General features: G+C 39.8%; 1 protein-coding gene and 1 pseudogene across 1 annotated transcript in view; one reads left to right on the top strand and one right to left on the bottom strand.

The window, feature by feature from the left end:
- Positions 1-27849, bottom strand: part of LOC143856181 (superoxide dismutase [Mn], mitochondrial-like) — a 73794-nt gene that overhangs the window by 30467 nt on the left and 15478 nt on the right. The window contains exons 2-4 of the mRNA XM_077366295.1: positions 6292-6338; positions 6071-6196; positions 5464-5520 (exon numbers count right to left, since the gene is read on the bottom strand). Coding sequence (XP_077222410.1) covers positions 5464-5520; positions 6071-6196; positions 6292-6338 — 230 coding nt within the window. The remainder of the gene's footprint in view (positions 1-5463; positions 5521-6070; positions 6197-6291; positions 6339-27849) is intronic.
- Positions 14295-23226, top strand: LOC143856605 (uncharacterized; annotated as a pseudogene).

A 27849-nucleotide genomic window follows, 5' to 3' on the forward strand; every position in this document is an offset into this window, starting at 1 on the left:
TAGGACCCCATCTAGGATCTGTCTTGAGTCAACAAAGGCCCCCTTGAAATTGAGATATAATATCCCCCATATAGTTTTTCACTCTTCTGGCCAGTAACTTTGCCACAATCTTTGTGCATCAGACTGATCGGACGAAAATCCCTAATCCCAATCACACCTTCCTTTTTTGGGATTAGAGTGATGAAAGTTGCCTTCGCTGCTTCAGTAATGACTCCCCTGTGGTCAAACTCCAAGAAGAAAGCCATGATATCCTCTTTCAAGAATTTCCAGAAGTGTTGAAAAAAGGCCATAGGGTAGCCATCCGGACCTGGGGCCTTATCTCCCGCCATTGAGAAAATTGCTTGTTCGACCTCTTCCTCTGAAAAATTTCAATCCAAGTAAGCTCTTTGCCCAGCCGAAATCCGTTTGAATTGGATCCCCTCCATCTTCGGACGCCATTCCACAGTCCTGGAATAGAGCCCCGTGTAAAACTCCACAATTAAAGATTTAATAAGATTTGGGTCTTCAACTATCAGCTCCCCATGCTTTAAGCAATTAATCAAATTAGTCATTCTTCGTGCATTAGCTGTTTGGTGGAAGAATTTAGAATTCATGTCCCCGGCCTTTAGCCACAGAGCATGAGATTTTTGTCTCCAACAGATTTCTTCTCTTCGCAGAATCATGTCATTTTCGTCAAGAAGATTCAAGCGAGTCAATTTATCTTCCTCGGATAAAGGTCCTTCCTCCCTGAGTTCAAGGGAGGCCAAGAGGTTTAGGATGTTTTCTCATCTCTGTCTGGATTCTTCGTCAAAAGCTGTGTTGCATGGATTCTTTGCCCCCCTATGCCGAATTCGTGTCGACACATCTCCGCACCCGAATCGGACTTAGATTCACGTGGGACACACCCGGATTCTTGCTGTAGCCGTGTCCCGCACGAATCCTCTTTTTTCAGGCGAATCCGACTCATTGTTGTCTCTTTTAAAATGCGAATCCTATATATTTTCCCTCTTAAGTGTGTTTCCTTCTTAAATTTTTTTATATGAAAGCACAAGCCATACTCTTTTAATAAAAACCCTAGCGCCTCGACCCGCTTCCTCCTTTGACTCTCTTAATAAAAACTCTAACGACTCGACCCTACACCCTCAATTTTTTCACACACACACACACGCATATATATATATGAGAATAGAGTTCCTGAGGGTGCCCTCATATAGCTTATATGAGGTGGCTCTCACAAAACATAAGGGGCCCACATTGTTAGGATGATCCGAAGCATTCATTTGAAAGGCCCCATCATAGATAGGGTGTGTACAAAAAATCAGCTCCATTGGATCCATCCTAACCCCTCCAAAACTGGGGGCAAAAATGGATAAACACATTTTGTCCACAAATCTGCCCATTTTTTCCCCCACTTTTGGAGGGGTTAGGATGATCCAATGGAGTTGATTTTTTGTACACACCCTATCTATGATGGGGCCTTTCAAATGAATGCTTAGGATCATCCTAACAATGTGGGCCCCTTATGTTTTGTGAGAGCCACCTCATATAAGCTTATATGAGGGCACCCTCAGGAACTCTATTCTCATATATATATATATATATATATATATATATATATATATATATATATATATATATATATATATTATTTTTAATTTTTAAAATTTTCTTTTATCTATACATTACCGAATCTGAATCCTACTTCTTGGGGTTTACTGAATCCGACACCTCAGATCCGTGTCGGATCCCGACACGCGAATCCGAATCCATGCAACACAGGTCAAAAGTCTTTTGCCACTCTTTAATTTTAGATTTTAGCCCATTCAATTTTTGGCATAAGAAATAGCCTTTCCACCCTCTGATCTCAATTTCATCCCACCATTGCTTGACCTTTTCCGCAAATCCTGGTATCTCCAACAAATCTAACTCAAATCTGAATGGACGTGGACCCCCCAAGAAGCTTGACATTTCCAAAATAATGGGATTATGGTCTGATTCTGTCCTTGGGAGTGCCTTCTGAGAGATGAGTGGAAAGCGTTCCTCCCATTCTCGGGAGAAGAGACACAATCGAGTCTTGACATAACTAGGCGAGCCTGATTATTAGACCAAGTGAATTTTGCCCCGTTGAGCGGAATATCCAGCAATTCATGGCGTTGAATAAAGTTTGAGAAATTCCTTATGCTTGTCGTGTTCCTCCTAAGTGTATTCTTTTCAGATGGAAAATGGATTGTATTGAAATCGCCTCCAAGTATCCAGGGGCCCAGCCACGATTCTCAGATAGTATTCAACTCTTGCCACAACTGGCTTCTCTCGGAAGCATGAACTGGTACGTATACAATCGTGAGCAACCATTCTTCATTCCAGTCAGTTGAAGAGAAATTTATAGAAATCGAAAATCTCCCCATTCTGACTTCATTCCGGTGAAATCTACCTTCACTCCAAATATCAATTATCCCCCCTGCTGTACCTACCGCATCCTTCGCGACTCATTCTCGTCGGTTCCTACCCCATGTCTTATTAATGATAGTATTAGTTATCCCCATTAACTTTGTTTCGATTATGGCCACCAAATCTAACTGATTCTTGAAAATAAAATTTTTCACCGCCCTGAATTTTTTATCTACCCTTAATCCCCTAACATTCCAGAAGCCTATCTTCATTGGTAGCGGGGATAATTACTCCCAAGGCTTCTTTCCTCAGATAGAAATTGCTTGCCGGCCTTGGGGTTGTGAAGGGCCCTCCTTTCCAAGGCGCAGCAGAATTTTCGAAGTTTCTGGTGCAATGTAAGAGCCTTTTCCAAAAACTGTGAAGCTGGAGTTACTACTAAAGCCCTGATTTTGCGTCTCCCGTCTGTGCTTTCTTCCCTTGTCAAGCGTAAGGTTTGATGGGTATCTCGTTGAGGTCTTCCATTGACGTTTTAAGCCCTATTGTAAGATACCCAAAGCGCGGGTAACATTTATTTTTAGCCTTTGTGGAACAGAGGGCAGAGGAGTCTTTTTCATTTCTTGGCGAAAAGTCGCCATAATACCTGGTCTAGTGACTTTTCCAGATGGTTCTGACAGGGGCTTTTGAAATTTGAATTTTGAAATCTCTTCGTGAAACTCTGAGATGACGTCGGCAGTTACCAAAGGAACAGGCCGAGGCTGCCACGTGGAAGGAGCTACAACGGTGAACGGTCTTCTCACTAGCATTTGCATGATCACCTTGCCGGCACCGGCATCCCCCCCCCACCCAGTTTCTTACCGGCGACTACCTGTTCCGGACTACGGTCCTTCCCCTTGCCTTCCACAGATCGACCCTTCTTCGAAGATGGGGTTGGATTAAGGTTTAGGTGTACTACCTTTGACCTCCATGGTTCCGCACTCTCCTCTGCAATTGGTTCAACCCCTATATTAAAGCAGGTGCCATTTACCAGGAGATCCACCATCATCTTTTGGATTTTCCAAGCTGGAGCCATGATTTTTGCCGATGCGAAGCTCGTACAATCTTCATGGTGACCCTTCATATCGACTTCAAGAATTGTACCAAACAACGACCCCAAAGCTTGCACCGTTGAGGTGGCCCAGACGTGGAGTGGAATCCCTTTAAACTTAACCCAGATAGCCTCAGCACCTTGTTGATAGTTTGGAGTCCCTTCCGTGAGAGAGGAGAGGTGGTCGCCCAAGGCTTCACTACCTTTGCTCTTTAGAGTGGCCAGCATATGCTCCTCTTGAAACATGAAGAGAATATCTTGAGGGGTTAAGACAGATGGTTTTGGTAAACTGGGGAGATCCCATAACCATTTCGCCCATTGCCATATTTCATCCAAGTACCCTCAGGCCTTTTCAGCCGCACGATCAGACATTATTTTAAGATCTATTGTCTTTCCTCAATCTCTTTCCAAGAGATCAGAACGGTCGGAGTTCCATTCATCTTGGTTATAAAAGTTTTACCCGAGTCAGGCCATATCTTGTCTTCTTCAGAATTTTGATGCCGAGGGAGTTTAGTGTGAGACCTAGAGGGTATATCAAGAGGGCCACCTCTTCCGCCATTACAACATCTGCAAACAATACGCCATTTGAAGTTCTAATAGTTACACGCAGCGCAGCCCCAATCCCTTAAATGCTATGTTTTTCACTATGTGCAGTATGGATTATTTGGAAAGAAAGGAATGCTTAAGTCTTCAAAGGTATGACTAAGAGTTCCCTTTTCCTTTATTTCAAAGTTGTGGCTTTGACAATCCCTTGGCCGAAGTCTCTACCATGTTTCCGTTTCGTCTTTGCTATCGACTTATGGAATGGATGCATGAAGGTATGTCTTAGCTTGGAGCATAAGGCTAAGAGTGGGCTCCACCTCCCCTTGGCTTCTTGAAGCTTAATTTTGATGGATCAAGCTTAGGGAATCCTGAGGTGTGTTGAGGAATGATATTGGTAGAGTAATTTGGGCTTTTGCAAGTCCATCGGGGTCGCAGATGCCTCCGAAGCTGAGGTCCGAGCGGTCCATCAAGGTTTAAAGTTATTAGACAAATGCTTACTGCACAAGGTAGTAGTGGAAGGGGACTCCCTTCACGTTATTCGTTGGCTTAGGGGCCTCCCATAAGCCCCCTTGGAGATTTGATCGTTTTTTTGATGAAATGTTTGATTGGGAGGGATTTTTTTCTATTGTCTTTCAGCATATTCGGAGATCTGGTAAGTGGTAACAGGGTGGCTGATCGCCTGGCTAGAGAGGGGGTTTCTAAGGAAAATTTGGCTTTGTTCGATTCCCTCCCAAAGGCGCTCCGTAACTTTGCTTTTCTCTTGTTTGTGTGGCCCTCCCTCTTGGGCTTTTTCTATGTATTGACCATCTCGGTCTGCCCCTTCTTTTTTCAATACAATCGGCGACCATTCAAAAAAAAATTTGAGGTGTTTTAAAGAAAAGAATTCAAGCAATGGCAAGGACCCCGTTATCGGTACAGGCAAAAGCATAGAAAATGGTAGGAGATAAAGAATACTATGAGGTGGTTTACCCTAACCTTTTCTGCATATGTACCAATAACTTACAATAACATTTTCTGCATATGCACCAATAATCCAGCAAGCAAAGTGCAGTAATACATGTTTAGGAATATCTCAAGTCACTCAAGAGTCCATGCATTTTTCATTTTATTGCTACATTTTCTAAAGTTCTTTAAAATCTGAGAGATTTATCCTCAGTTTCTCACAAAAATCTTATAAGAGTGGGCCATTTCGTCATTTAGGAGTGAGATTTGAGACTAATGAAGAATATGACCTTTCCAACTTTGGGAACCGCACGTGAGCATAAGATATTCTAAGTGGGGTAATTATTGTGCACCTAAGGAATGATGTCTGTCCCAACACATCACCAATACATTCAGAACCAGATTGAGTTCAGAAAATCAAAGCGGAAACATTGCTAGAATCACCAAAGAGGATGCCATGCATATGCTATTATCATTATAATCCTCTAAGCAATCACTTTCTGAGAGAAGAATCTTAGAAAGGTTACCTGATTTGCCGTGGTTTCAACAAGAAGTTTCTTTGACTCCTTATCCAGGCCTAGCCACTGTTTAGGTTAGAAAGAATAACAAGAAAAGAAGAAATGGCCAATCAGAAGACAATACATTAATGTTTACAACATCCAAAAACATGTAATTACAATAAGTAGCAACACACAATTAAAAATAGGGAAATGTTATCAGCACTACTGTATTTTGATGAGGACACTCCTCACTTTATTAAAAGTACGGTATGGCCCGCACCATAGGATGATCCAAACCGTCCATTAGATGGGCTACATCCTAAATAGGTTGGGCCCCAAAAATGATTTCCATAGGTTGATCCTAACCCTCCGATCTGAATGTTAAAGGGTTGATCTTAACCCTCTATAGATCAGAGGGTTAGGATCAACCTATGGAAATTATTTTCCGGGCACAACCTATTTAGGATGTGGCCCATCTAATGGAGGGTTTGGATCATCCTATGGTGCGGGCCATACCATACTTTTAATAAAGTGAGGAGTGCCCTCATCAAAATACAGTAGTGCTGATAACATTTACCTAAAAATATATAGAAAAGAAACAAATATCATAATTTTTTAAAGCTGTAAAACTTACCACCCATCCAGAACCCTGTAAAGCAGCACCTTCAGCGTTGACCTTTTGCACAAGTGCCTCAAAAGAACCAAAATTTGTGTCAATAGCCCAACCAAGGGAACTGTGTGGAGGTTCACCACCACCTTCCTGCCAGGATTTTCAGTGGGAACATATTCATGGTCAGTAAACAGAACGGAAGAATAAACTGGAGTTCCCATGAGAAACAGAGAGAACACACTTACCTGAACAGGAATGAGATTTTTCCAGAAAATTGAGTGGTTGATATGGCCTGCATGAAGAATAAAACCTTCACAAATAAGTAAAAATATAAGTAAAATAACACCCAACCTATGATAGCGATATACTTGGAAAATAACACCCAACTTATGATAGCCATATATGAATACGGACAAGGACATGGAAATGAAGATACAATTGGGCATTTTCCAATTCTATGACATAAATATTGAATAGGGATTACGAAGACAAAAGACCTGTATAAAATATTATAGAACTTAACTAGATTTAACTTACAATATAGAAATAATAGTAGATTTAAAATAGAATCTATAAGACTAACATTATAGAACTTAACTAGATTTAACTTAGATATAAGAGTGACAAGTTTCAAACATTATAGTTATTTTGACCAATAGAAATATCCATAAGGTATCCGAGTAAGAGTATCGGTATCATAGTGTCATGTCAAACACGATATGTTGGGCCTACACAATTATGAGGACGCATAGCATCCAACATCATTACTGTTTTCCCCTCTCTTTGATTGGTGATGCTTTTTCTTTTTCTTTTTCTTTTTTGATGGAAATGGAATTTTATTAGCAAAAAAACAACAAACAAACAAAAGGACCTCGATCGAGATGATTGAGGTTATAGTCTTATAGACAAAAGCTACAAGAAAACAAAAGGAAAAAATTGAAAAGAGAATAAATATTAATAAAAAGAAAGTACTTGTAGGTGAAAGTAAAATGGTGGTTGCACTATGAATGATTATCCTGAATAAAGCAATTCAGTTGGCCATTCCCATTAAGTCATTTCATGTGATATAGACATGGTTTTAAAATTTTACCGAAACTGATACGAGACAACCACAATATTTCCTTTCTCATCCCCACTGAAATGCATACTGAGACTGAAACGCATACCAAAACCAAAACCGTAAATATATTCAAACATGTTATGTTTTTTATTTTTTTAATGGTATTCAAAAATGATATGTTGGGCCAACAAAATTATAAGGTATCATAGCATCCAACATCATTATTGTTTTCCCCTCTCTTTGGCAATGATTTTTTTTTTTGAATGGTAATGGAATTTTATTAGCGAAGCAACAATGACAAACAAAAGGACCTTGATCAAGATGATCGAGCATGTAAACAAAAGCTACAAGAAAACAAAAGGAAAAATGAGCAACAAAAAAATATTAGACAAAAGTCAAATGGTGGCTGCACTGAAAAGGATTATCCTCAATAAAGCGATTTGGTGGGGCATTCCCATCAAGTCATTTCATGTGATATAGACATGGTTTTAAAATTCTACTGAAACCAATACGGAACGAGCACAACATTTCCTTTTTAATCTCCATTGAAATGCACACCGAAATTGAAACACATACCGAAACCAAAACCGTAAATATATTAAACATGATTGCATGTGAAATATGGTGTATGTATAAATATTTATATGAACTACAAGTGAAATGTGGTATATATTGAATTATCAGACAGGAGTGACAACGTAGCGCATATCACTGGGTGTTCGATGTTGTTAAACCATTATAGAAATTTTTCTGTTTTGTATTATATGTGATGGTTTTTATACGATGTAATTATGTTTATTATCGCATTCACCTGAAAATCCATCTTAAATGTCCATCATTTGCACAAGTTTCCAGATGCTTTTATGATTTTACAAAATTTCTACCAAAATTTCCATCTGAAACCGATATGTTTCCGTTTCTATCAAGATCGAAATGCATACCAAAATCAAAAAGTATTATTAACCCGGTCCACATGTCTTGAAACCACAATTAGAGACCATGAAGTGTGGATTAGAATGGTTTTTTCTAGACCAAAGATTCCAATAAGCATAGGCGTCAACTCGTGACCAAGGTACCTGGAACGTGGTTCATTCCGGTACACGGTATGGGAACGAGTACGGGGTACGATAGTAGCCCGGTACACGGTACGATGAGGTAGGCGAAGTCTAGTTCGCTAAATGGGGTTACAGGTTGGTTTGGAGCGCTAATTCGGGTCGCTCAGGTGCTCTCTCTCTCTCTCTAGTTTAATGTTATGCCAGGAGATGCTAAAGCATTGTTAGGCCTTATCTTAAATTTGGCGGTCAAGCATATCAACTGGTGGCTTATCAACTGGTGGTTGCTGGCAGTTTTTGAGAAAGGTAATCACATTTGATAGCTATTTAAAAAAGAGATTAAAACTTGTAGTGCTAATATCAATTTTTGGGAAAGGTAATAACATTCGACAACTGTTTAAAAAAGAGATTAAAACTTGTAGTGCCAATATTAGTAGGATAGTAGGCACAATTAGAGACCATGAAGTGTGGATTAGAATGGTTTTTTCTAGACCAAAGATTCTAATAAGCATAGGCGTCAACTCGTGACCAATGAACCTGGAACGTGGTTCATTCCGGTACGCGGTACGGGAACGGGTACGGGGTACGATAGTAGTCCGGTACGTGGTACGATGAGGTAGCCTAAGTCCGGTTCGCTATATGGGGTCACGGGTCGGTTTGGAGCACTAATTCGGGTTGCTCAGGTGCTCTCTCTGTCTCTCTAGTTTAATGTTATGCCAAGAGATGCTAAAGCATTGTTAGGCCTTATCTTAAATTTGGCGGTCAAGCATATCAACTGGTGGCTTATCAACTGGTGGTTGCTGGCAGTTTTTGGGAAAGGTAATCACATTGGACAGCTATTTAAAAAAGATATTAAAACTTGTAGTGCCAATATCAATTTTGGGAAAGGTAATAACATTCGACAACTGTTTAAAAAAGAGATTAAAACTTCTAGTGCCAATATTAGTAGGATTGTGGTCGGATTTTTGTTTAGGATTCTTAAGTGACTGCATGCCTTCCACAGTTTCCCTTTTCCCTCCTCTCTTATGCCATTTACAAACACCCCACCCCCCCTCCCCTCTCCAAAAGCAAGGATGCAAGGAAAGAGGTTTTACAATACTGTACATGAATGTATTTCGATTGGTGATTTTCGATAGAAGTTTTTGTCAGACCACCATCTGTTTCAGGTTAGTCTCTTTACTTCTTCTCAGTTTCTTCTTTTTTCCTGCCTCCAATGAGGTATGATTAGATTAAAGCTCGGAAGGAGTTTTTTTTTTTTTTTTTTTTGGTTCTCTTTCTCCTTCTTCCCTCCCCGTCTCTCTTTATGCATCTCTCCCTTACCCGCGGGTTGCCCGGGTCGCCATTTTTGGCGATTCGGGTCGAAAACGACCCACGTTTGGCGTCGGCGACCCCAGGTCGTGGGTCGGAGGGTGGGAGGACGATCCCGGTAACCTTGCTCGTGACTCGATTTCTTAATTTTATGACTCATGACTCGACTCGACCCGTGACTCGTAAGAGTTTTTGACAAGAACAAAAAAAATATAATTATATATCAAAAGATTAAGTGTGTAAAAAATATAACCCAATAGCACATATAAGCACTAAGCTAAAAATATAATTAACTATATGCTTGTAACTTGCATGCACAAAAATAATTAAGTTTTGGTTGGAACTTATTCATGGGTGAAAACCTTTCCTTGATTTAGATTTGTATCCGCCCATGATTTATGGTATGGTTGAAGGAGATTTGTGGCGTTTCAGGCCAAGAACCCAAGATTGTCCAAGACTGGGAGCCTCCCGCACATGGTTTTTTGAAGCTAAACTTTGACGGGTCTCCTGCCTGAAATGGGGGAGTCTTGAGGGATGAATTTGAAGCTATGAAATGGGCTTTTGCGGATCCCATTGGAGTCGCAGTCGCAGATGCTAATTAAGCTGAAGTTCGTGCTATCTAACAAGGAATAAGGTATCTTGAGAATGAAGATTTGAATAAGTAGTGATAGAAGAGACTTGCTCAATGTGATAAGGTGGCATAGTGGTTCTCATTCCTTCCCTTGAAGATTTGCCTCTCTCTTCGATGGGATCCAAGACAGGGCGAGGGATGCAAAGATTTAGCAGCTAGCTAATGTTGTGGCAGACCGTTTAGCTAGAGATGGTGTCTCTAAAGAGAGAGTTGAGCTATTTGACTTTGTTCCTCCTTGACTCTTCCAGTGGGGACTTGTTTTCTTATCTTTCTTTTTCTTTTTCTTTCTCTTTATTTGTATAGATCCCCTCGGTGTTTTTTCGCATTTAATGTAATTGTCTACCATTAAAAAATAATAAAAATAAGGGGGCGCAGTATCTGAGCTCAACCTCAAATAGATTATCTGAGCTAGCCACTATAAATACACCATCTACCATGTTGTTTGACTCATCCAACCCATTAATTCCACAGCACCTGACGTAGATAGGGTGTGCCTAAGAAACCATCTCCATACAATCATCCTAACCATTCGATCTGTACAGGCACAAAATGGACCCATTTTCTAGCCGTCCATTTTAAACCTCCACAAATCAACGCTTATCATGATCCTATGGAGATGATTTGTAAGGGAGACCCTATCTATGTTAGGTCCTATCCAACCAATATCTAACATAACCCAAACATCATAGACACCCATCCTATTTAGAGACTCTAGCTCAGATAACCTATCTGAGAGCTCAGATACCATTTACCTTAATTATGATTAAGTTCTAAGTTCCAATTTCCAAGTTTTCAAGCATCAAAACAAGAAAGCTAAGGCCCACCGACTAGACTTGACTCGTAAGAGTTATTTTTTCGACTCGACTCGTAAGGGTCACCAGACGACTCCTAAGAGTCTTCAACAAAGGCAAGTCGCCCAAGCGAGTCGACTGGAAAGCCCAACGACTCGACTCGACTTGAGAGTTGACTCGTACGACTCGTAAGAGTTTAACAACTATGCCAATAAGTGAGGTGTTGACACTTAAGAAGGGAGTTAAGCTGACTATGTATTTTACCATTGAAGAGGATTACCTCCTTGTTTTATTTCTTGAAAAGATAACGAAGAGTGATATTAATAATAAGAAAAATTACAAATAGGGGGGCAAAGGTTGCCCCACTTGAGACCTCTCTATGAACACTCAATTTAGCCAAGCAGTCTACTAAATCATTTGGGCATCTAGGAATACAACTAAAACGAAAAGGATGATTTCTGCATATAGTCTCTAACTTCATCAATGTACCTAGCCAACCGCCACAAACCCATGTCATTACCACAATCACCCAAGAGATAATGTTGGAGGCATCACCTTCAATGTACAACACTTGTTACATTTCTCTAGTGAAGATCCTAAGCTTGGTTAGAAGAGAGCAAATTTCAGATTCATTTGAATCGGTTCTTCCAATCGAGCTAGTGTAAGTAAGACCAGACAGCATCCCCTTCATGGTTTCTAAACACTCATCCCACTATTGCCGGTCTCAAATTCCAAAGCGAACTCCTGTCGAAGTTAAGTTTGATTGCATTGATTGGGGAAGCTCTCCACACTGCTTATTTTCTTCTTTTTTAGGGAATGTTGCTATTTAAAATATCATTTCATTTTCTTATAAATCCTGGAAAACATAACCAAAGAATTCTTTCCTAGCCAGATCCAACTGGATAATATGTTCTTTGATCTTCCAAATTAGCACCTTAAATGAGCTATGACTGCAAAAAAGCCATATGCCATAGCATTCTCCCCAAAGATCCCGAATGGACACATTCGCCATCCAAAAACAGCTTCAAAATCATCTTTGGCATAACACACAACATACCAAACCATGTCATGCGTCTCCAAACTTTGCATGATAGGGGGCAATGGTTAAGAAGATGGTCCACAGTTTCCTCCGAATCCCAATACTTGCAAAAGCTACATCTGTTTATGAGGTGCAATCCTCCTCATTCGAAAATGATCCACTGAGTTGCTAAGCATTGTTGTCAAAGAGAAGCATTGAATGTGGGGAAAGGAGCCTTTGAAATGTTCTGCCATCAAGGATTGGCCCATCCTTTGTTGTGATGAACTTGAACATGGATCTAACTGAAACCTGTTAATTGGGATATGGGAACTAGATCTATTTCTCGTCGTAGCAATTTTTAAGAAGTGAAAGAAGCCTGAAAAAATCATCAAACTTAGCTTCCTTTAGGTTACAGAACTTCCTAACCCTCCCTCTTTAGTACTGTTGAATAACATGCAAGGGTAGTTTAGTTATTACTTGTAGTCTTAGGGGTATTGTAGTCGTTGAACATTGGATGCCCTATTTGGGGCCAATATATACCCAACCCTCCCTCTTTAGTACTGTTGAATAACATGCAAGGGTAGTTTAGTTATTACTTGTAGTCTTAGGGGTATTGTAGTCGTTGAACATTGGATGCCCTATTTGGGGCCTATATATACATCATTTACATGAGGAGCTCCCGAGTGGAGACTAACACTAACTCCATTTCTAACATGGTATCAGAGCAAAGATCCTTGGGAAGGAAGAAGGAAAGAAGAAGTCTATCCTTTCATCACGCCACTCTCTCTTTCTATCTCTCGCTCTTACGCACTCTCTCATGTATGCCACTCTACCTCCTCTGTGTGTTCACGGAAAACCAAATCCCTTTTTTCCCCTAAAATCTCTATATTTTCACTCTATTTTTCTTCTTGAAATCTCTCTAAATCTCCTCGTCTCCTTCTTTTTCTCCTCATCATATCCCTAAAATCTCTCATTCTCTCTCTTGGTCTCTCGCACTCTCTCCCTTTTACTCCCCCATTTCCAGTTGGAAAGATGCCTTGTTAATCGCAAGATGCGATTAATACTCCCCTGTTAAAGATGCGATTAATACTCCAACCTTCTTAATCGCAAGATGCAAAGACCTTTTCCTCCTCCTTGCAATTAAGTATTTTCCAAACCTTGCGATTACTTTTCTCTAGTAATCGCTCCATGCGATTATCAAATGTATCATGTGATTACAACTTCCTCATGCGATTACTCATTTACTCAAGCGATTATCTCGTGTTGTGTTGTGTTGTCTTCCATGGTCCTCTGTCTTGTGGTTGTCTTCTTGTATCTCTTTCTTTTCATTGTCTCTTATCTCTTATGGCCTTTGTCTTTCTCATCTCATCATCAAGGTGCACCCCAAGTGTTTGGTAAAATGTCTCAAAGGGGTTTTGTGCCTTGAAAGTCTTCGTTTCGTTTCAAGTTGACAGCCTTTAGCCTCAACTTGAGGGGGAGGGTTTTGTATTGTTTCTTGTTGTTCTCTTGTGATTGTCTTGTTGTCGCCTTCTTGTCATCTCTTTCCTTTGATTGTCTTCTTTATCTTTTCTGTGATGTCAAAGGCGCCCATTAAGTGTTTGATGAAATGTCCAAAAGAGATGTGGTGTCTTATTTGTCTTCGTTCCTTTCTCTTCTTCTTCAGGGCGCACGCCAAGTGTTCGATAAAATGTCAGAGAGAGGTGTAGTGCCTTACTAGTCATGTTTTCCTTTGCAAGTTGAAGGTATTTGACCTTCAACTTGAGGGGGAGTTTTGTCATGTAGTTCTTTGTATCTTTCTTTAGGGAGAGTGTTGTCTTTTTCTTAGTATTGTTTTCTTAGGAGAGTGTTGTTCTTTCTCTTGTGCTTGTGTATTTTCTTGAGGGCGAGTGTTATTGTCTTCTCTTTATGTTCTTCATTCGTCTCCTCCATGGTTGTTATCGTCTGCCTTGTTTTCTTGTTTCCTTGTCTTGTCATCCCCGGGCTCATGTCATCTCGCCCGAACGGGGGTGTTGTTGTGTTCTCCTTATGTTCTTCGCCACGTTCGTTGTTTCCATTCCATGTTCTTGGCGTAGTTTTACGGATTAGTTTCCGGCTTTATGCCTTATCTTTTCCGAACGATGGTTTCCCCATCGTTGGTCGACTCTCTTACAGGCGACGGCTTCGTTTTCCCGTCGACCTCTCTTTTCCGGGCGGTGGTTTCCCCATCGTTGGTAGGCTCCTTTTTAAGCGACGATGTTCATGCCGTCAACCTTGTCTCCAGACGATGGTTTCCCCGTCGTTGGTTGGTTATCTTCTCCCTCCTTTTCCTGGCGATGGCTTCCATATCCATCGTTGGTCGGCTCTCTTACAGGCGACAGTCTTTTCCCGTCGACCTTTCTTTTCCAGGAGATGGTATCCCCATCGTTAGTCGGCTCCTTTTCAGGCGATGATGTTCAGGCCGTCGATCTTGTCTCCATACGATGGTTTCCCCATCATTGGTTGGTTATCCTTTCTCTCCTTTTCCGGGCGATGGATTCCATATCCATCCTTGGCCAGCTCTCTTATAAGCGACAGTCTTTTCCGGGCCATGGTTTCCCCATCGTTGGTCGACTCTTTTTAGGCGACGATGTTCATGCTATCAACCTAGTCTCCAGACGATGGTTTCCCCACCATTGGTTGGTTATCTTTTTCCCCGGCGACCTTGTCTCCGATAGTTTCCCCAACGGTGGTTATCTTCTACTGGCGTGGTGCTGCTTAGCTGGTGTTCCTGCTCGTGGTGCTTCGTCGTTTCTCATGTGCGCGCCTTTGGTGTGCCCCTTTTTGATCGATGGATCGTTACTATTTCCCTGTCGAGGTGTCTCCGTTCAATCCTTCGTGGTTTGCAGATCAGTTCATCGGGCTTTCATTCAAGGGGAGGCCCTGTTCTGATCACTCTCGCCTCATGCTGCTTCAGGGGGGAGCTGTTTCTTTTTTGTGGCTACTGATCTCGACGATTGTACTCTCACGGAAGCCGTTATCTTTTATTATGCTTTCATTATGTATTCACCACACCAGCTTGAGGATGAGTGTTATTCAAGCTGGATGTGTGTATGAGATTATGTACTTTTTTGTTATTTTTAGTTGTAGTTTTCTTTGAACCAAGCTGGAGTTCCATGGCATATCCACTCCAACTTGAGGGGGAGTGTCGAATAACATGTAAGGGTAGTTTAGGTATTATTTGTAGTCTTAGGGGTATTGTAGTCATTGCACATTAAATGCCCTATGGAGACTCTCCATCTCTCCATTCCTCTTCTTCTTCCTCTCTAACCCTAACTCAATTTCTAACAAGTACTATAAATCTTATTCCAACAAGCAAGATGGTTTAACCTCTTTTTGCCTCCTTACCTTCCCATAAAAACCCTCTTTGGAGTTTTCAATCCGTCTAGCAATTGCCATCGTTATTTTGAAGAGCGACATGAAGTAAACTGGGGATTGGATAGTCAGATTAATGAGGCTGATTCTCCCAGCCAAGAAACTTGTCCTTGCCACAAGCCATGATATTTACTAACATGGCAGGAGTTATGATGGTTCGATTGCCTTCAAATGTCGACATTGCCAGACATTATACCCTGGATCCTACACTCGTGTACATGCCCATCTAATGGGTGCTCCAAGAGGCCAAATCATAGGAATCGTTTATTGTCGAGTTGTTAGAACAATAGAGAGCTACAGGCCAAGAACATAAGATAAGTAAAGAAGTTTGAGAATGCGCTGGAGGAACCCAAATTGAAGAAATCACGCCTTGACAGACCGGCCCCATTACATACGTTAGATAAATCATCTACATCAAGAAATAGTCAAGGTCCTCTTGCAAAAGCCTTTAAATTACAAGAGCGAGAAGTAGTAAATTATACGGCTGTGAGGTTCTTGGCTGCAAATGGAATTCCATTTAATGTGTTGAGGTCGTCGTATTGGGAGGAGAAGGTCTCTACAATTAGTCAAGTACTGGAATACAAAGCTCTGTCGTATGAGAGAGCAAGGACAACCTTACTTGACAATGAAAGAGAGGGTGAGGAAAAGTTTAGAGGTGATAACAGACAAGTGGGAACCAAATAGAGTTGCAATTGTTTCAAATGAATGGACGTGTGTGAAAAATAAACCATTCATTAACATACTCGTATCAAATTGATTTGGGTCAATGTTCTTGTAAGCACATGATTTATTTTTTTTCTTTTGCAGTGGAAAAATTAGGGAAGAACATATATGAATTCTTACTGACGGCTATTGAGAACGTTGGACCGTCGAATGTTGCTCAAGTGATTACATGCAATGCAGCAAATTGCAAGTTTGTAGGTCAAGATGTTGAGAAAGCATATCCGCTTATTTTTTTGGTCTCTGTGTGTAGTGCACACCTTAAATATGATATTTAAGGATTTGACTCGTGCATTCTTCTGGTTTGAAGATACATATACTTCAGGAAAAGATATTGTGAAGTATATAACCAATAATTTTTAAGCATTAGCCATTTTTAGATGTCACTCAAAACTTGTTATTAAAAGTTGCAAAGATTGGCATCACATTACATTACTTTAGCGTCTTCTTATTGCTAGGGAACCATTATTATAAACAGTGGTGTCAGATGTATGGAGATCGTGGACAGAAACACTTGTTGATGAAAGTTCTTAACGACTTTCTACAAAAGTTAAGAAAGAGGTGATGTCTGATACATTTTGGGATTCAGTGCAAATCATTTTGTCGATGACAAAATCGATCTATAGAATGATCAAATTTATGATCAAATTTACAGATCAAGAAGGGCCTTTGATTAGAGACGTGTATGAGGATATGGATAACATGCTAGGAGAAATTAAAGATAATTTACAGGTAACAAGGTTTTGAAGAGAATTATAAAATAATTCACGACTTTATTAGCTCGGGATGGGACAAGATGAATGTCGACCTTTCTTCCCTAGCATATGCCCTTACACCCAAATATTATGATCCAGAATATCTAAAGCTACATGCACCCGGTGGAGGAAAACGGGTGACTCCGAGTATAAGGTTTAATTTTGATTGTCATTTATAAATTACTTTTAAGGAAAAATACAGCTACGCCCCCTCAACTTTCTGACATTTTCAACTCTAACCCTGACTTTTAAAAGTCACCAACTACAACCCCTAAGGTTTCAATTTGTATAAGGTAGACCCCCTCTTTTGAAACACTACCAATGCTAATGAAGACCCCATACTCCCCTCCAAACCTATACCCGAATCCAAACACTACCAAAAACACAGTGGGCCCACATTTTTTGGATGACATAGATAGAGTGTGCCCAAAAAGTCAGCTCCATAGGACCATCTTAACCCTCCTATATGTGGACGGGCCGTCAACTGAGGGGGTCTACCTTATACAAATTGAAACCTCAGGGGCTGTAGTTGGTGACTTTTAAAAGTCAGGGTTATAGTTGAAAATGTCAGAAAGTTGAGGAGGTGTATCTGTATTTTTCCCTTGTTTTTAATTTTGCTTACTTATTTGTATAAAGTGGTAGAATACGAAATGAGTTTTATAATATAATTTTTATGTCATATTTGTTAGATCAAGATAATGATGTTGCTAATGCTGTCATGCGTTCAATGCAATGTAAAAAATGACGTCAGATATGAAAGTGGGTGATGTCCTTTGAGAATAATTTATTAGATTTATTGCAAAGAAAGGAAGGTTAGGTTCACCCATTGTATTAAGAAAAGCAAGAAATCCAAAGATATGTGTACTTGAGTGGTGTAAGTTTCACAGAGGCGATACTCCTAAGTTAAAAACTATGGCTATTAAAGATTTTTCTCAGAATATTAGCATATATCATCAGTTGAGAAGGTATGAAGCACGTATCTAAATCCACAATGTTAAAAGAAATCGACTGAATTCAGCTTGTGCAAATACATTGATTTATATTCATTCAAACTTGTGATTAATTTTGACATTCCATGAGAGAGTGGTTGTGAGATGACGATCCAAGACTTTTTTAGTCACCAGCGAGATAGATCCCCGGGGATTATTTGTCTATGTAGTGACATTGGATGGGGTGTCTGCAACTGTGGCTATAGGATCGAGAGCTTAAAAGACGTTTGCCTGGATCTTATAGAAGGTGGTTACGCAGTTTTTTATGCTCTTCAAGCCTTGGAGATTCATAGAGATTGCTGTAGAAAAAACCTCATCTTACTCGATAATGGGAAGAGTATAAATATCTCTCCTCGTTCCTTGCCTATGGATCGGGAAGCGATGAGGAGAGGCCAATATTTGACCTGAGAAACTTCTCAAGAGAAAGGGGAAAATCAGTTCAATGGGTGAAGGAGCAAGAATAGACATTGGTCCAGATAAGGCTCTTGTAGGTGACTAGAAATGTAAGCACTGTGGATAATATAATTTTGGAAGGCGTAGTTGTTGCAGGAAGTGTTTACTACTTAGAGAGAAAGGTATAGCTGATGTAAAGAGCACTCAAATGCCCCCGACTTGCAGCATGGAGGAGATTGTTCTAAAATCTGGAATCAGTGGTCGTTTTCTCGTATTCCGAAAATTAGCGTCTCTGGTAAAGAGATTGAGGATCGGAAGATGGTCCTCAAAATGTGCCTAGTGGGCTGTATGAAAGGTTCTAAATGGAAGCTTGAGGAGGTCTGAGAATGGTCAAAAAGTCATGGAATATCCCTCAACTCACAAAACATTTTGTAATCAATCCTCTGGAGATTCTATTCAGATTTGAATCGGAGAATCAAGCAAGCTGGGTCCTTCAACAAGGAGGGGATGCTTTGGGGTGTCACATCGCCTCGTTACATAAATGGAATCCGATTTTTCATACAGGTGCCAAGAGTATCTGGATAAGGTTCGATAATATTCATTTTCATGCTTGGACTTCCTCAACACTCAACAGTTGAAGCGTTAGGTAGGGTTTTAGGACAAGTTCTTCAAGTTAAATTGTCAGGGTATCATGACCATCGTATGGCCTTTGCTTAAGCTAGAGTCCTCACCTCATATTGAAACACTTTTCTCCATTTATTAGTTTAAAGGTAGAGAATAGAAGTTATTTAATAGGTGTTATGGGTGTTATGGCCATGCTAGATGATGGATCCAATGTTATTAAAATCGTACAATTTGCGATTCAAATCGTACGATTCAAATCGAATCGTATGCAAAACGATTTGAATCGGTTTTAGATTTGATCGTACGATTTGATCGTGAATCGTGCGATTCAAATTAAGCGTGTATTTTTTGGGAAAAAAGTGGGCCCCACAGCCACAGCAACTTAAAAACCCAAAATCATGTTTTTTCTCACTCTTTCTTCTCGACGAGTTAGGGTTTTGCAGAAACCCTCTACGGCTCTACGCCTCTACCGTCGACTACCCCTCCTCCACCGTACGGTCCTCCTCCACTGAAGAAGGAGAAGAAGAAGAAGACCAGGTACGTTTTTTTTTTTTTTTTCTCCTCTTCCTCTGCTCCTCATTTCTGCTTTTTCTCTTCTTTTCTTTTTCATTTTTGCTCCTCATTTTTTTTTCTCCTCTTCCTCTGCTCCTCATTTTTTTTTCTCCTCTTCCTCCGTACGGTCCTCCCTTCCCCTTCTTTTCTTTTTCATTTTTGCACCTTTTGTTTTGGATTTTGAGAACCGATTGGACTCCAATCAGCTCTTAAAATCCAAAACTGATTATCATACCCAAATTTACGTTTAATTTTGGGCCAAATAATCTGTTATGGACTCTCAATCTGTTTTCAAAATCCAAAACAAACATATCATTTTTTGTAACTATTTTTGGGGCGATGTTTGTTTTGAATTTTGAGAACTGATTTTGTGTTATCAGACCCAAATTTATGTTTAATTTTGGGCCAATAAACTGTTATGGACTCACAATCTGATCTTACAATCAGTTCTTAAACTGTTATGGGATTTTAGGCCCTGTTTGGATTGTTTGAAACTCAGTTCTAAAAAGTTTATTGTAATCGAAACAGGGCCTTAGGCTCTGTTTGTTTTGGATGTTGATAACTGATTTCGAGTCCTAAACTGATTATTAGAGCCAAATTAATGTTTAAATTTGGGTCAAATAACATGTTATGGACTCACAATCTGTTCACAAAATCCAACAGAAACAGAGCCTTAAATTTGATTGTATTTTGTTGGTCAAATTTGTTTCTTTTGGATTTTGAGAACTGATTTAGAGTCCAAAACTGATTAGGCTCTGTTTGTTTTGGATTTTGAGAACCGATAGGACTCCAATCAGTTCTTAAAATCCAAAACAAACAGAGCGTCAGAGCCCTTAATTTTGAGTTCAAAATCTTCAGTATTGGATTGCACTGGGGCTATTTGATTGCTTTAATGTGTTTTTGTTGCCTGTTGGATTGGTTTAATGTGGAACTATAAGGCTATTTTTCCTTCTGTCATCTATTTTTATTTCAAGCATTGGATTTACAAGTTTGTATTTCTTTGAGAAGTTTGAAGTGTAGTATAAAGAAAGATAGTTAAGGCTAGAGAAGTCGATGTGACATGGGAGCATTGTACGACGGCCGTTCCTAATAACAAGACAAGATTACGATGTAATTATTGTGGGAAAGAGTATTCTGGGGTGTATTTAGAATGAAGCATCATTTGGGACGTACAAAACAGAATGTAGCTGCTTGTACACAAAATCCGGATGACGTTGTTGATAAATTTAAGTTACTATTGAAGGAAAATGAAGAAGAGAAGGAGAAAAGAGATGGTGCAAAGTATGATGTGGGGCGGCCGGACTTCTATTATCAAGATAGAGAGGAAATAGAGAATGCACGTGTTGCTAGAGGGAAGAGGAAAATGGATGATTTTGTGGTGAGTGGGGACAAAAAAACCGGCAAGCAAGCAACTATCAATCAAATTTGGAAAAAGGGGGATAGGGATAAAGTTTGCCAAAACATAGCAAAGTTCTTTTACTCGAATGCATTGTCTTTCAACCTTGTTAAATGCCCGTTTTTTGACGCCATGGTTGAATCCATAACCCATTTTAGACATGGATTAAAAGTCCCAAGCTACCATGAGGTGCGGAATATATTCCTTAAAAGAGAAGTAGAGAACATAGAGTCTATGATGGATGGATATAAGAAAGAATGGAAGAAGACGGGTTGCACGCTTATGTCAGATGGTTGGACAGATGAGGTGAATAGATCCATTACTAATTTCTTGGTTAATAGTCCAAAGGGGACAGTTTTTTTGAGATCAGTAGATACCTCTGATATCTCAAAAAATGCAGATAACTTGTTTGCTCTACTTGATTCGGTTGTGGAAGAAGTGGGAGAGGAAAATGTAGTCCACGTTATCACGGATAGTGCGGCTGCATATGTGAGAGCAGGGGAGTTGTTAATGGAGAAGAGGAAAAAATTATTTTGGTCTCCTTGTGCCGCTCATTGCATAGATTTGATGCTTGAAGACATTGGAAAATTACCAACCCATGCAGAGACCATCACAAAGGCCAGGATGATCACAGTATACATTTACAATCATAGTTGGGTTTTGCATCTAATGCGTAAGCATACGAAATGGGAATTGACAAGGCCAGCTGTGACACGTTTTGCAACGTGCTTCCTGACATTGAAGAGTCTAAGAGAGAGAAAGGCGGGCTTGATGCAGATGTTTGCCTCGGATGATTGGCAAAAAAGCCCATATTCCAAAAAAGCCGATGGGAGCAAGATATGCGGAATTGTGTTAGGCGATTCCACATTTTGGCCCAGAGTGTATTATTGTTTGAAATGCACATCCCCATTGGTGAAAGTCCTACGCTTAGTAGATTCAGATGAGAGGCCTGCCATGGGGTACATTTATGAGGCTATGGACCGAGCTAAAGAAGCCATTGCAAAGAATTTGGGCAACATAAAGAAGAAATATGAGCAAATTTGGAATATCATTGATGAACGTTGGGACAGGCAACTTCATAGGCCCTTGCACGCAGCGGGTTATTTTTTAAATCCGCGGTTTCAGTATGAGACTTCAAATGACGTGGACATTGAAATTAAGGTGGGGCTATTGGATTGCTTAGAAAGAATGGTTCCAAGTTCAAAAGAGAGGGTGTTAATTAGTAACCAAATTGATAAGTTCAAGAAAGCAGAGGATCTCTTTGGACGGGAAATGGCAAAGTTAATGAGGAAAGAACAGTTACCAGGTAAATTCTTTAACTAAAAATTTTTAATTGAATTCTTATCTTATGTATTTAGAAATTATCATAATTATTTTTTGGAAAAATAGGTTTATGGTGGGACGCCTTTGGAGATGAATGTCCCGAGTTGCAAAAATTTGCAATTCGAATTGAAAGCCTGACGTGTAGTGCTAGCGGTTGCGAGCACAACTGGAGCACATTTGAGCAGGTAAATGCTAGTAAGTCTACTTTTTTTATTCGTATCTTTTTATTTGTATCCCTTTAATTTTTATTATTAACTTTTTTTATTTTAGATACATTCAAAAAGAAGAAACTGACTCGAACAAAAGAGGATGAATGCACTTGTTTTTGTCAAATACAATCTTCAACTTCGAGTTCGCAATTCAAAGAGGAAGGTCAACAAAGGATTTGATCCTATTTCGTTATCTGACATGGACTCGGACGATGAGTGGATAACGGAAAAGGATGGACCTGTGCTTCCAGAAGACACGACTTGGTTGGATATGGGTGAATGTTTTGTGGAAGAAGCTACAGGAGATGAGACGGGCGCCGGCTCCAGCCATGCGCCTCAACAAAAGAAAAGACGTAAGTTATTTGTAATTTCTTTTCTTAGTAATAAAGAGTTAAATACATGATTTATTGATATTCATTCTTGTAAATGTAAAAGGCGTTAGAAACCTCAACAAAAGGAAGGACAAGCGCCAATTGCAAGATGAAGAAGAATTTGGTTCTGCTTCCGACACAGATGATGGAGATGTGGGTGTTAATATTGAGGGAAGAACTACCGATGCCGATGACGAAGATAATGATGAGGATGTGAATGGGATCGACGACATCCACGATCTATATTTTATACAATCATGATATGTTTCATGTTTTGTTTTGTGGTTCATATGTGAGACTTTAAGTTTTTTTTATCTTTTTGAGATCGTTATAGAGAGAATGAATGGATTTTGCCATTTTGGTAATGAATGGTTAATTAATTTTAATCATGACAATCGGTTAAGTGGTTATCAAGCATTTCATGTTATTTATTTTAATGGTTTTGAATGGAAAATTGATAATTACTCTTTTTATTCTTATTTATAATTTTTCCTATTTTTTATTATTTATTTCTGATTTTTATATATAAACCTGAAAAATCTTACGATTTACGATTCGACCCCACTTACGATTTACGATACGATTCCGATTTTCAGAACATTGGATGGATCTATTAATAGTGAAAAGAACATTAATGGTAAGTCCCGTCTGGGAGTTATAACCGATTCTGAGGTAGGGGATCAATCCTATTCTGGTATATTGACATCGGAGGAGATGGTTATCTCCAGCGAAGCGAGAAAAGGAAAATCAATGCTAGCTCCGAAGAAAGGAAATGAGCAGTTGGAGAATCCAGAATTCAAATTTGAATTGGGGTCTAATCGAGCTGAAACATCATTGGCTAGCATGCTAAGGCCTCCAAAAGCTGGAAGAGAAGCAGGCGGGCTAGCGGATTTGGAAAAACAAAAGGAATTAAATGCGCACACACGTGGCAAATCTAGAACAAATAACCAAAGAAGAAGGGATTTTAAAAAGGATAAAAAGAATGATAGAAACCTAGCCCTAGTTCCGAAGTAAAGGATGTCAGAAATCTCAAAGATAAATATATTAAGGCGCTCTGGACGAAACAGAGACCTTTTATTAAGCGTCCTCCAGCTGGAAATAGTTCCCAAGACAAAATATGAAAGGATTTCGTAGGAAAAACGTCTCTAGTATGCACGGTGAATATAGGTTTGAGGATAATTATTACAACCCTGCGTTGCCAGTGGTCAATAGGGGCGGTCCTTTTCTCTACAAGAAGAAGGTTATAGGAAGTCATATTGATAGACGAGTTAGGAAAAAACAAAAGTTCGTCTCCAGCCTCCTTGCAATGCTAGAAAGCTATGTCTGGGGATTCCTCTTCTTCCGAGGAAGAGGAGCCTTTGGAGTTTAAAGGAAAAAGGCAAGCTACACGGGAGGAGGGTCTGGGTGTTGGAGAAAAACAAATCTTCAAGAGAGTGGGTCATAATAGAAAGAAAGCGCCAGGAGTCGGCTTCAAAGCGGGAAGTTGCCATCGAATATCTGAAACTTCAATGGAAGAAATTCAGGATGAGGCTAAAGGAAAGGAGAAGGAGATTGAAGAGCTTCCTGGCAAGAAATCATTAGAAGAGTGTTGTATTCCGGTCTATGAATTACCATATTTTAAAAAAGCTTTGGAGGAAGAAGAAAAAGCTCTTAAAGAAGGTTCTAAAGGAGGAGATAACTGCATAGAAGAGGCTAGCGAGACCCCTTGGTGTGAACCTGTGTTTCCTCGAGATTCTTAGGATGCAGATCTCAGCGGTAAAATCAAGACGTGCCATTTAAGAGCTGAGCAAGAATCTAAGGTGGAAAAGGAAATCTCGGAGTAAGAGGATACAGCTCTGTCAAATGAATTTGAGGAGATCCCAAAGATGGGAAGTGTTTTGGGTATTGGGTTTGAAGAGAATGTAGAAATAACCAAGAAAATGCTATCTGACATTGAGAAGAGGTATGCGGGAGAAATAAAGGGGAAAACACCGGGGCGAGGTAGTAGAGAGCTTAATGCTCTTATGGATTGATAAGGGGTTCTTGGGTCTGTCTATAACTTTTTGGGAGGGCTGTGGTGTTGTTTGTCTGTTGGTTGTTGTGCATATGCTCTGTAGGTGTTATTTCTATGGGAGGAATATTAAGGGTACCTGATTTTGGAAGCTTTTGGGATTTGCAGATTAGATTTGTTTCCTAGGTTTAGGTCTTCATTTGATAGGTTGATGGGGATGATCAGTACTGCAATCCGAGAGGTGCTTGAGGGACTTTGTGAAGTTGTTCCTTCGCTGCTCGTGATTGCCCCTTGGCTAGTGGTGGTATTGAAGGTTGGAAAATTAAAATGTTTGGAGTGTTGGTATTGAAAGTCTCGTGTGTTTCTGAGACCAAGGTTTTTTTGTTTTTGGAAGTGATTGCAATCACGATGGTCTCTGCAGGAGGTGCAATGTGGGGCTTCAAACGGGAGTTTTAAAGATCTCACTGATGGTGTTTTTTCATTTTTAATCTCTTTTGGGCCATTGGAGATTCCTCCTTGGCAGCTCGTGATGTTATGTAATGGGGTCGGACTACTTGTCCCCAAACTTTGTACAACTTGTTATTATAAATAGACATGTTATGTTTCAAAAAAAATAAAAAAACTTGAGATTACTTTTGAGGTAATTTCTTTTCTTTGTTTAATAGTTTTTTCTTGTCTTATTAATTTTTTAACCTATCATTTAATTCATATTTCTATTACAACTTGTTACTTTGTTACAATTATTTACATTTTTTAGTTATTTTTAATCTTTCATAGGTTTACTAGAAGTTACAAAGACGGACCACACTGCAAGTGGGATATAAATCCCGAGCTCACTTTGATTGATGACTCTGTTGTTAGGCTAGAGGATATGCGGTTGGAAAGTCTTGATGAGCCCTTAGAACCTGTTACATCGGAGGTTCCATCATTGTATGGTTCATTGAGGCCACAATCAGTTTTAGCACGACCACCACAGCCATCATTGCCTTCACTCATCATGCCTGACACGACGACCATATATCCACCACATACCGATGCTCCTACGGATGCACAATTTACTAGACAACATTCGTGATTTTGTTTGTGATGGTGGGTGTAGAGTAAGAGGACAAGGCATACGGGGTCTAGCTAGAGGTAAACCTTCAGATTCTAAGGGGAAAAGAAATTTTACATAGAGATATTTTTTATGTTTTAATAGTTTTGGACTTTGGGGGCATGTATTTAATTAAATGTGACTGATAATTTCCCATTGACTTGTATTTTGTAGGATACAGATAGTCATGGCATTGTGAACAGACTTTTAATGGACTTGAACTTGGCATATACAGATGATTGGAAGAGATACGGAGTGGTATTATTATTTAGCATATATGTCACGATTAATTGTAATAGAGTGGTTTGATTTGCATATGTTTTAAACTTTTACTTTATAATTGATATGATATGAAAATTGAATAGCATATTTATCACTTTGAATTGTATTTGATTTGCTTATGTTAGATTGCTTATATCTAGATTCCAGCACAAGCGTTTTCACACGTCAATGTATATTACCATCACATTTCTAATGTGTTTCCTTTAGGTTTCATGTACGTTTCACTAGTGTTTCCCTTAGGTTTCATGCGTTCCCCTAGAAGTTTCCCAATGTGTTTCCTTTCCCACACATTTCGCCTCCCACATCCGTTTCCCGACCTAGCAACTATGGTGTGGTCCATTGAGGCCACAAACGGTTACAGCAAAACCATCACAGCCACCATTGCATTCACTTATCATGCTTGCAACGGTGACGACATCACCTACTAATGCGCCTACGCATGCATGATTCAATAGACAACAAGGCATTCTTGATTTTGTTTGGGGTGGTAGGCGTGGAACCAAGGATTGAAATTTCGGTTTTGGCCTCGGCAAAATATGAAATTTCGATGGAAATTTTGGTGAAATTCTTATAATTTCAGTTTCAGTTTGTCCTGGCCGAAATCCGAAATTTCGGTATTTCAGCCAAAATATTAAACCATAAGCGGAACAAGAGAACGAGACAGAAGAAGTCTAGCTAGAATTAAACCTTCAGATGGGACTCGCGGCTCTCAAAAGAGGAGGAAGGAAGGGGTAAGTATAATAAAGGAAGGGTGCATCAAAAAAAAAGGTCGGGGACAAAAAAAGGGAAGCTCTTATGATATATCCCCATCGAGAAGCGAGATTGCAAAAGAATTCAAGAAACTCCAAATCTCAAAAATTAGGCAGGATGTCGCGGCTTTCGCAGACAGACCTTCAGAACCACCAGTCCGAGGGAATGAAGGTAGCGTCCCTCGGCCTAATCAGCAAAGCATCATTGTAAGGAAAAGAATCGGCATGTAAGTAATGAATGGCCGGAGGCTAATTGGGCTAGAGAAATGTCAAAGAAGAAGGAAATAATCCCCCTGGATGAAGGATCCAATATGACAAGTGGAACTAAGTGGGAAAATTAAATCTTGCATTGAGAGGGGAGAGCAACTATTAGTAGGAGGGATGGAAACTTCTGAGGCATAAAGGGAAATGTTGAATCATGGCGAGGAGACCTCAGAAGAGGAAGGGAAGTAACGCTTGACGCAGAAGAAAGGGTAACCTCTGAGGAGTTTGAAAAAATGACAAAATTTGGGGATCACCTGGGAATAGGATACTGGGAAAACATTGAAAAAACAAAGAAAATGTTCTTAGACATAGGAAAAAGGAATTCCAGATTAAAAAAAGGAAATACCCCAGGAAGAGGTAGAAGGGAACTTAACGCTCTCAGAAGTCAGAAGTTGGGGATCCTCTCCTTTTTTTTATTGGTTGCTCTGGACCAAAATTTTTAGGTCTTTAGACCATCTCGAGCTGGGATTTCTAATGATTCGGGGTTCTAATGTTGGATAATAGTAAAGCAAGTTGGCCTTGCTGTTTGAAGGTCTTTGGAAGATCTTAGACGAAGTTAGCCCACAGTGGAATGAAACGCAAATACCATGATCATCCCCCAAGAAGGATTGGAAATACACCTGCCTTCTATGGGGAGTTTTTGTGCTTGAAGAATTTGTTCGGTGATTTGGAAAAATGTAAAAGAAAACGTAAAGAAAATAACATAGCACTAGGGGGAATGGGTTTTCTGTTGGGCCTAGGAGAATGCTCCTGGGCAATTCATACTATGTACATCCAGTGGGACTACTAGACCCCATTGTATATTTTGCTGGTATGAAGATATTTGTCAATTTTCAAAAGAAA

Source organism: Tasmannia lanceolata, unplaced genomic scaffold, assembly GCF_043159265.1.
Source record: "Tasmannia lanceolata isolate RefF3 unplaced genomic scaffold, GAP_Taslan_0.1 ptg000023l, whole genome shotgun sequence".
In the NCBI taxonomy this organism is placed as follows: Eukaryota; Viridiplantae; Streptophyta; class Magnoliopsida; order Canellales; family Winteraceae; genus Tasmannia; species Tasmannia lanceolata.